The sequence below is a fragment of the Leptonychotes weddellii genome, chromosome 3 (assembly GCF_054177405.1).
Source record: "Leptonychotes weddellii isolate Sample4059 chromosome 3, ASM5417740v2, whole genome shotgun sequence".
Classification (NCBI taxonomy): domain Eukaryota; kingdom Metazoa; phylum Chordata; class Mammalia; order Carnivora; family Phocidae; genus Leptonychotes; species Leptonychotes weddellii.
Window position 1 is genome coordinate 68,367,922 of NC_138371.1, and position 10,366 is coordinate 68,378,287.

The following is a 10,366-nucleotide window of genomic DNA, read 5'->3' on the forward strand; positions in this document are numbered from 1 at the left end:
TGATAGTTCTAACATAATACTCTCAAATCACTTTCTCTGATTACATCCAACAGTGTCTTATTGTCTCATTAATTCATGTCTACTTTTCATTAGGTCATTCCATTTCATCTCCCATTCAATTCTACTTTTAGTCCTTCACTATTAAGTAGATTGACTGTACTTATGTTAAAAATTGAATGTGCTACTAAACCAACAGACATGCATACATTATGCAAATTTGCTGAGTCTGAGTCTACTGACAAATATACCATGTCCCCAGAGTAACTTGGAGTCTCCTGAAATAGCCTTGCTGGTTTCTAGAGATGGTTGACTCCATGAAGATATGCCCTGTCACTGATACCTGGGTCTCAATGCATAACAAGAACTGCACCAGCTCTAGTAATATTATTTTATCAGAATAAGAAAGAAAGTTTGGTTTATTCTGAGAGTCCTCGTCAATGGGGTTTGACCTGACCTTCATTCTATTCAACTTCTTAAGATAAGACTATGTAATCCTGTAATATTTATATTTTATTTGAAGCATATATGAAGCATAATTTTCATACCTTCATTGTTTTCTGGTACAGTGTCATCATAAAAACCACAATTTTAATGCTACAGTGTGTGGAGTTAATGCTCCCACTTGGATTAGAAATGTTAAATCATTAATCACTCCCCCAAGGCTTAACTCCTGTTCTAATGCCTTCAATTCACTCCTTACAATTTTAGCATAAAAATTGTTTCTTCTAAACCAGATAGTGTTAGTTTTTTCTGAGTCAATTTCAGATATGTAGAATATTTAAAACTTTCTTTTCAATGCTGTTATGTAACAAAAACAATTTGGTAAGCCAGATACATATTTGTATTATTATAAGAGCATAGCAACATTGATTATTTCATTACTCGTAAAATGCACTTTAGTTTACGTACCTCTATACTCCTGATTTCAGAGATGTTAAACTGAAAAAAATGTGCCTCTGAGACCTAATTAATCCTAAATTCTTTATTTAATTTTTTAAAATTTAAATTCAATTACTTAGCATATAATGTATTATTAGTTTCGGAGTAGATGTCAGTGATTCATCAGTCTTATATAACACCCAGTGCTCATTCCATCACATGCCCTCCTCAATGTACATCACCCAGTTATCCCATCCCCCCAACCCACTCCCCTCCAGCAACCCTCAGTTTGTTTCCTATGATTAAGAGTCTCTTATGGTTTGTCTCTCTGATTTCATCTTGTTTTATTTTTTCCTCCCTTCCCCCATGCTCCTCTGTTTTGTTTCTTAAATTTCACATATGAGTGAAATCATATGATAATCGTTTTTCTCTGATGGACTTATCTTGCTTAGCATAATACCCTCTAGTTCTATCCACGTTGTTGCAAATGGCAAGATTTCATTTTTTTGATGACTGCATAATATTCCATTGTATATACATACCACATCTTCTTTATCCATTCATCTGTTGATGGACATCTTGGCTCTTTCCATAGTTTGGCTATTGTGGACATTGCTGCTATAAACATTGGGGTGCAGGTTCCCCTTTGGATCACTACATTTGTATCTTTGTGGTAAATACCCTGTAGTGCAATTGCTGGATCATAGGGTAGCTCTATTTTCAACTTTTTAAGGAACCTCCATACTATTTTCCAGAGTGGTTGCACCAGCTTGCATTCCCACCAACAGTGTAAGAGGGGTCCCCTTTCTCCACATCCTCACCAACATCTGTCGTTTCCTGACTTTATTTTAGCTGTTCTGACCGGTGTGAGGTGTATCTCATTGTGGTTTTGATTTGTATTTCCCTGATGCCAAGCGATGTTGAGAATTTTTTCAATGTCTGTTGGCTATTTGTATGCCTTCTTTGGAGAAATGTCTGTTCATGTCTTCTGCCCATTTCTTGATTGAATTAAACCCAAATTCTTAAACTTATTCATTAAAGATCCTTCAACCTATGCATAAAAGTAACCTATTGCTGTCCACACACTGCATTTGGCTTTCTTGCCTTTTTTGTTTTGTTTAATTATTTCACTTTTCTTTATCCAGTTCTTTTTTATAGGTACAAGATTCTGAGAAGCACTGTCCTTCCCACATGCCATACCATAGGGAGAAATGATTGGAGTGACCCTTAGGGCAGGTATCTTCGGTCACCAGATCCATCTGGTTGAAATGAAGCTGGTGTTACATCTGGACTTGTCTCAGGTAATTTTGCCAAACTTTCCAGTGACTGGTATGAATTAATAGGGTAGCAACTAGTTTTCAGTTTCTTAAGAAAGGAGTTCCCAATCACATTAATTGCTTGAGAAAATAAAGCATGACAGTAAGGCTTTAGTATGCAGGAAAGCGATTCAGCTGCCTTGGGAATCAGCAGGCTTCTATTCAATACTCTCCTTAATCCTTTATGTGCCAGATGTGGCAGGGGTGGAGGGGTGGGGGGGGTGGACCAGGAAATTGAGCAAAGGCTTGTAAATGATAAGATGAGAAGAGGCATCAAGTTAAGACTGGGGAAATTTGCTCTAAACTTTTGCCAGTATAGGGCATTTCACCAGGGTAGAGAACATGTGATCTCTCACTCATCAATCATGCCAACAGTAAGCAATATAGAATGATTTAGTGAAATTTTGCCAGTTATTTAAGGTTTACTGCTTAATGAACAGAACATTTCTTCAGATCTTTAAGAGGTCTTATGAAATTAGGGACACAAAAAATATATATATATATATTTTATATTTTATATATTATATATAACAAATATATATATTTGTTATTGTTATAGTATTAAAAAATCCTATTCTGAATGCAAATGTAGAGTGATTTCATTCTTTCTAAGGGATACCAAGAATATTTATGTTGCTTTTGGTGGTGCATTTAGAAAAATAAGAACACAAATGTCTGAAATCTATCCAGTCCATTGATTTGTTAGAATGCCTGGAAGAAACCAAAATAAACAGATTTTTTCTTCCTTCCTTCCTTCCTTCCTTCCTTCCTTCCTTCCTTCCTCTCTCCCTCCCTCCCTCCCTCCCTCTCTCTTTCTCCTTTCTTTCTTTCTTTCTTTTTCTTTCTTTCTTTCTTTCTTTCTTTCTTTCTTTCTTTCTTTCTTTCTTTCTTTCTTTCTTTCTCCTTTCTTTTTCTGTCTTTCTTTCTTTCTTTTTTTCTCTTTCTTTCTTTCTCTCTCTCTCTCTTCCTTCCTTCCTCTCCCCCTCCCTCCCTCTCTTCTCTTTCTCTCTCTCAACTTCTTTTTGGATTCCCATACAAGGTTAAATGAAGTAGTGTATATAAAACAACTAGTATAATGATTGTCATAAGGGGGTTCTCAACAGTTATTTCTCCACAGTTACTTTATTTTTGGAGTGCTTGATGAAATTTTAAAGCTAGGGAAACAAAGGTAGTAGAATGAACTAGAATGAGTGGTGGTTCAGCTTGTCCTCAGATTAGTATCAATGCCTCCAGTACATTGGAGCTACTGTGACCTGAGCTTTGATATAAGGGGTACAGAATGATCTAGGAAAAGCAGCATTGGATTAGAAGTCAAAAGACATATTATAGTCCCAGTTCTTTCACTTACTAGAAATTTGACCTTGGGTAACTTACTAATTTATTTAAACCCCTGTTTCCTCATCTGAAAAATGAAGACTGATAATACCTGCCATAACTCCATTTTGTGAAGATGCAATGAAATAAAGTGCTGTAGAAATGTGAAGTGTTACTTTTTATTAAAGGAATGCGTGAATTTACATTTTACAAAGGCAGATATGCCATCCCTATGTCTTAAGTCCCTCATGGCCTCAGACCATAAAGGTGTCCTATTTTCATGAGGGAATCCCATTTGGTGTATGTGGCTTAAAGAAAAGTAGACATGAAATAGTGAGACAGTAAAACAGAGTGGATGTAGTCAGAGAAAGTTTCTTGGGAGTATTATATTAGAACTATCATAGCATATGAACTTTTATATGGATGAGACTATTTCAAAAGTTAGATTTCATCTGGAAGACACTCTCTTCCACTAAATTATAGCCCTTCCACCAGGGAAGCCCTGGGGGCTCGGAGCAAAAAGGAAAGATAACAGCTTAGTATGAATAGAGAGATACCATTCTTGTGCCCATGAATGCGGTGGTAGATATTTTTCGGAATATTTGAAAGCCATAAGGACTTTATATATTCAGTGGGCTTACATTTTGGTGGGAGGAAAGTGGACAGTAGGCATAATAAGTAAGTTGTGTAGCATGTTAGAAAATTATAAATGGTCTACATAAAAAACAACAACAACACAACAATCAAACCCAAAGCAAGTTAAGGGGGGACTGGCCGTACAACAATTAAGGTTACAGAAGAGCCATTTTACATATGGCCGAAGTAGTTCTTATTGGTCAGTTGAAGGTTGAACAGAATTTGAAGGAGGTAAAGGAGAAAATTCTATCTATATTCTAGAAGAATGTTCCAGGGACAGAGAACATCCAAATCCAGTGGCTTAAGGCAACAACATACCTGATGTGTTCAAGAGCCAGCATGGCAGTTAGAGGAGAGGAAACTGGGCACGGAACGCTGACACTTAGCTACTGTTCTCTGCATGTTGAATGATTTTGTGTGCGTGTGTGTTGTCGCCAATCATATTCAAATCTTATGTCTAATTTGTCTAAGCCATCCCAGTACATATCAATATATAGTCTTATATTCTACATGTAAAATATATTATTTTAAAACATAATATATAATATATAAATAATAGAATATTATATATAATATGACATAATATATAATATATATTGTAATATATAATATGTTTTATTATATATAAATATAATAATATATAACATAAATACATGTGCAAACACACTTATGTGTGTATAATGTTTTGACACTACTATATATAGCCTTTATTCCATATTTTGGGATTAATATTTCCCGATTAATAATTTAAAAAATTATAAATATGTTGTTCAAGATACCCCCCCTTATATGTACTGTTACCTGGCCTGGATAGTTTCCAGATAATAATTTGAGTCAAGCATGTTATCCAAGTAAATTGACAAGATTATTCTCCTTACATGTTGTCTAAAGGCTTATATTTGGGGATATAGCATGTAATACAACGAAGCATTTTGAAATAAGTATAAAACATGAACTGACCATTACACTTGTATAAGCAGAATTTGTTTCTTGTTACCTAAGGGAGATATTTTATATTAATTTCAACTGGAAATTAGACTTTAGATCCTGGAAAAAATATATGCATAGATTTGTGGATATAGTTAGATATTCATAATGTCTAACTGTCAATCTACTAAACTATCTTTCTAGCTATATAATTATGTATGAACACACATAAATGGGTTTATAAATTAAGTAAACATGTTGGTTTCTTTCCCCATACCTTATTCTATGTTCAGCTTATTCTTTCTGATATTTTCCTATAATTATGACCCTAATGCAATTTTTCTTTCTTTTTTTTTTTTTTCGACTTTTACAAACTGTTTATTTTCCGTCAACCTTTTCCATTTCTATTTCCATTTTGTTTGCCTTTGTGGAAGACCAGCTTAAGACCACTCAGTGGTTGTTCCTACCCATTCAGTGGCCTGAGCAGTGGGAGCTGCAGACCAGTCTTCAGGGGCCGGCTGGGCGCTCCAGTCTTCAGTAGGGAGCTGCTGAATAGGCACCGAGGGCGCCTGCACGCCTTCAGACCAGTCTGCAACTTCAGGCTGAGTAGCAGTGAACTCAGGAGCTGGAGCCGTCCATTCACCCTGAAATTCCTCCTTGGTCACAGCCTTTTCAGCAGCGGCCTGCTCTTCCTTTTCAATCTCTTCAGGATCTCTGTAGAAGTAGAGATCAGGCATGACCTCCCACGGGTGTTCTCGGGAAATGGTGCCACGCATGCGCAGAACTTGCCTGGCCAGCATCCACCACATCAGACCCACTGAGTGAGCTCCCTTGTTGTTGCAAGGGATGGCAATGTCCACGTAGCGCAGAGGAGAGTCTGTGTTACACAGAGCAATGGTAGGCAGGTTAACATAGGACGCCTCTGTAAGAGGCTGGTGGTCAGCCCTGGGATCAGTAACCACCAGCAGTCTCGGCTCCCGGAAGGCTGCCTGGATCTGGTTAGTGAAGGTTCCAGGAGTGAAGCGGCTGGCAATAGGAGTGGCTCTGGTCGCAGCAGCAAATTTCAGCACAGCTCGCTGGCCAGTATTCCTGGACGATATGACACTGACATCAGCTGGGTTTTCAATGGCAACAATGGCACAAGCTGCCAGCAGAAGCTTCTCCCAGGTTCTCTTCAGATTTATGATGTAGATACCATCACTTTTCCTTTTGTAGATGTACTGTTCCATTTGAAAGTCAAGGTTGGTGCCACCTAAGTGAGTTCCTGCTGCAAGGAATTTGAGGACATCCTCCTCCTTCATTTGCAGGACATCAAGGGCTCCGGACATTGTGAAAGTTTCCCTTTAAGTTATGACGGAAACGCAAAACAACGCCGTATGGACCCTTCCCTGAGTAGCTCGGAAAGGCCCTAATGCAATTTTTCTTTCTTTCTTTCTTTTTTTTTTTTTTTTTGCAATTTTTCTTTCTTGATTCTTAAGTAGATTTGACCTCTGACAGAGTGTCTTTAGGATTTCCAAAATCTTGGGTCATTTTTTATCAAGACACTAACTGTTAGAATGAGAAAATCTTTCTAAATAAATTTTAAGAAACTTATTTATTTTTTTATTACTGTGAAAATGATACTCAGCAACTACCAATGTTAAGGATATTCATGGGGCGCCTGGGTGGCTCAGTCAGTTAGGCAACTGCCTTCGGCTCAGGTCATGATCCTGGAGTCCCAGGATCGAGTCTGGCATCGGGGGGGGGGGGGGGTCCCGGGGTCCCTGCTCGGCGGGGGGTCTGCTTCTCCCGCTGCCCTCTTCCCTCTCGTGCTCTCTGTCTCTCATTCTCTCTCTCTCAAATAAATAAATAAAATCTTTAAAAAAAAAAAAAGGATATTCTTTCCTCCTTCTTTATCAGATGGTAAACTTCTGGTATATAAATTTCAGCTACAGTGATGGTGTGAGTTCTTAACAGCACACACTTGACTAGCTTATTCTGCAATGGAAAAGACAATAAAAATTTCAAGCCTCTCTTAAATTTTATTTATATGAAAACACCTTCTGCATCTGAATGTAAAGGAAAGAAAATTTTCTGAAAGCTAAGATAGAAAAAAAAATATATCTTGGCCTGATAGCTTAAGAGAACAACATTTTCCTTCATTGATGTTTAGATCTAAGCTTACATCTATTAGAAAGCTTTAAATGCTCACTTTCTGTATATACTTGAAATATCATTGAAAGGGTAAAAAGGAACTCTGGACTCTAAACGTTTACGCTTAATCATGAAATGACAATTCTACAAAAAAAAAGTTTATATTTTTTTCTCAGATTGCCTAGAGATTTTAATTAGTGAGTTATGAGCTGGCACGGAGGAAAAAATTCAGCTTTGAGAATGCCTGGTCTTCTTAGAACCAAACTAAAGTTTTCAATTATCTTACTTTATATGTATTCGTTATGTTAATTTTAGGATCATATTATTTGAGTACAGTGTCACCTTGGTTGTTTCTAATCTCTAATTTGAAATTGGGGAAAGATTTTTCCAATTGATCTCTGTCTAGAAGAAATATGTTTATCAGATGAACATAGTCTCTAAATTCCTATTACAGTGGAAATGTATCATTAAGCGGGAGCATTTTCTTACTCCTCCCATTATAACATCAAAATTCCTAAGTCTACCCTGGGAGCATGGATGTTAAAGTTGCTTGATTATCTTGGAATCCTGACACCCAAAGCAAGTGGCGTTAAAGTGTTTTCAACTTCCACCCGTGTCACCGTGAAAACAAATAACGTCAAATATTGTCGTCCATTCTGTACGGAGAGAAAAATATGCCTCCATGATAGATTTTTTAAAGGCAAGCAACTAATTTTCACAATTCTTGTGGTGAATTCAACAATGCCTTAATGCAGTGGGCAGAGTTAGGGCACGGGAGCATTTTTTTGACATGCTGTTTTCTAGGAAATTTAACTTTATTTCTGACACAAGTACTAAACGGTAAAAGAGCCAGTGCTTCCCCCCGTTCTACAATGTGGTGCAGTTTTTATAACTGTACTACCTCATCTCTGTTTGAATTCTAAGATTTTGTGCTATGCAATCTGACAGCTAGTTATAGAATGGAAAATGTGGTTGCTTTAAGTCAAATTTGTTGAGAGCAGTAGTGGGAAATTTGCATGATCTGTCTTTCAAGTTATACTACTGTATTTGGTAACAAAGATATATATATATATATATTTTTTCCCCGTTTTTCTGTTTTGTGATGTCACCTGTAGGCATCTGTTTGATGGAATTCTGAAAGTATTTATTATTCTGGTTTCTAGCTCTGTCCAGATGTTTAGCTACAGGGCAGTGTTACTGCCCAGATTAGTACAGCTGGTTAGAAGACACTGTGCTAAATATGTGGAGCATCTGCGGTTTGTCTTAGGAGGTTGAATTTCTTTTTCTTTTTTTTTAAAGATTTTATTTATTTATTTGACAGAGAGGGACACAGTGAGAGAGGGAACACAAGCAGGGGGAGTAGAAGAGGGAGAAGCAGGCTCCCCGCAGAGCAGGGAGCCCGATGCGGGGCTCGATCCCAGGACGCTGGGATCACGACCTGAGCTGAAGGCAGACGCTTAACAACTGAGCCACCCAGGCGCCCCAGGAGGTTGAATTTCAATTAATGAAATGTGCAGCTAACTTATGAAGATCTCGCCTCTCACTTAAAATGATGACTATGGAGCAGAACTAATTTTAAAAGCCAAGAAGAAATAGTATATCAGAAAACTTTCAAAAAGACAAATATTCCAGGCTACACAAATAGAATGAAAATAAATATTTAAATAAATAAATGAAAAAAAGAACATTGTCATTCTATTTTGAAAGTAGGAGTCTATGTTCAGTATTGCTAGAGGAAAAGAGTACAATGACCTGAAAACTCGATTCTCTGCCTTCATTAAGAATTTAGCTTAAGAGTCCACCATTTCTTCCTGTGTCTTCTCCATGTTAGTGTTTGCTTTTATAGAAGAGAAAAAAATTGAGTCAAAAGTAATCATTCCAACATTATACTGAGCCCAAATTAATCAAATAGCAACTACAGCATATACCAGTTATGATTACAGTTGTAATGTTTGGATGAATTTCCTGGCTTAATATTCTGCTAGGAGGTCTTTTGTCATTATTTAGACATTTGGAGAATGGATTTAATGAAAAAACATTCTAACAGTGAATGCTTACAAAACCTTCCCCTGAACATCTGCAACAAATTAAATAAGCTTGTAAATATAATAAATAAGCTAACTTGAAAAGTACTAGGGAATAAACAAACCTGATTCTGTTTTCTTTGGCTAGCTACAAATAATTTTATTTGTAATGGTTTTTGCAATCTCTACGGTATACATGTCAGATACCTGCCTGATACAAGGGACCACCAGACTGATTAGTTAAAAGAAAAAGAAAGAAAGAAAGAAAGAAAGAAAGAAAGAAAGAAAGAAAAAAGAGGCAGACAGGGAGTCTAAACCCAGATTCCACATGTAATGCAAGTTTGGGATTATGCAATATTTGAGGATCTAAAATGTGTGAAATTTCATTGAATCTTTATTTTAATTTTGGGTTATGTTATGGGTTGAATGTATGCCCCCAAATTCATATGTTGAAACTCCAACCCCTCATGTGTCAGTCTTGGAGATAGATCCTTTGAGGAGGTGATTTAAGCTAAGTAAGATCAGAAGGATGGAGCGTTGATCTGAAAGAGCTGGTGTTCTTAAAAAGAAAAAAAAAAAGGAAGAGATATCAGAGATCTCTCTCTCCACATGTGATGGCACAGTAAGATGGCCATTGGAAAGCCAGGAAAACAGTTTTCGTAAGACCACTTGGACACCTCGATCTCAGACTTCCAGCCTCCACACTGTGAGAGAGTAAATTTCTGTTATTTAAGCCACCCTTAATACCAGTCTATGGTATTTTGTTATGGCAGCCCCAAGCCAACGAAGGTAGGCTGCCTCATCCAAAGATGACACCTGTTTTAAAAGAAGTAATTCTTCTTATTGAAACAGGTTATAAAGCTTCTTATAGCTCAAATACTGCTAAGGGATTTGCATAGTTGATTTCAGCTTGCTATGAAGTTATCAGGACAGATATTTAGAAATTGTAATTTACCGATGAGTAAATTAATTGACGTCAGATTTATCTTTCAAGAAAGTGATCTCTGCCTTGGTTATTGCAAAGCCCCAGTTGGGATAACATATTCCCTGAAGGCAGAAACAACCCCTCAGGGGAATTTGAAAGATCATCACCTGCTTAACAGACCCATGGGACCTTTCCAGTTTCCCTGAAACTGG

The 10,366-nt window shown here is 37.1% G+C and overlaps 1 protein-coding gene across 1 annotated transcript; it reads right to left on the reverse strand.

Moving 5' to 3' along the window:
* Window positions 1–5,437: 5,437 nt before the first annotated feature.
* Window positions 5,438–6,475, reverse strand: LOC102740066 (small ribosomal subunit protein uS2). The gene has a single exon (XM_006731345.2). The coding sequence runs from the start codon at window positions 6,398–6,400 to the stop codon at window positions 5,513–5,515; it is 888 nt and encodes a 295-aa protein (XP_006731408.2). The 5' UTR covers window positions 6,401–6,475; the 3' UTR covers window positions 5,438–5,512.
* Between the last annotated feature and the right edge of the window lie 3,891 nt (window positions 6,476–10,366).

What these genes read in the sequence shown, in the direction of transcription:
- LOC102740066 (XM_006731345.2), bottom strand. Translation starts at nt 6,400, where the DNA reads ATGTCCGGAGCCCTTGATGTCCTGCAAATGAAGGAGGAGGATGTCCTC.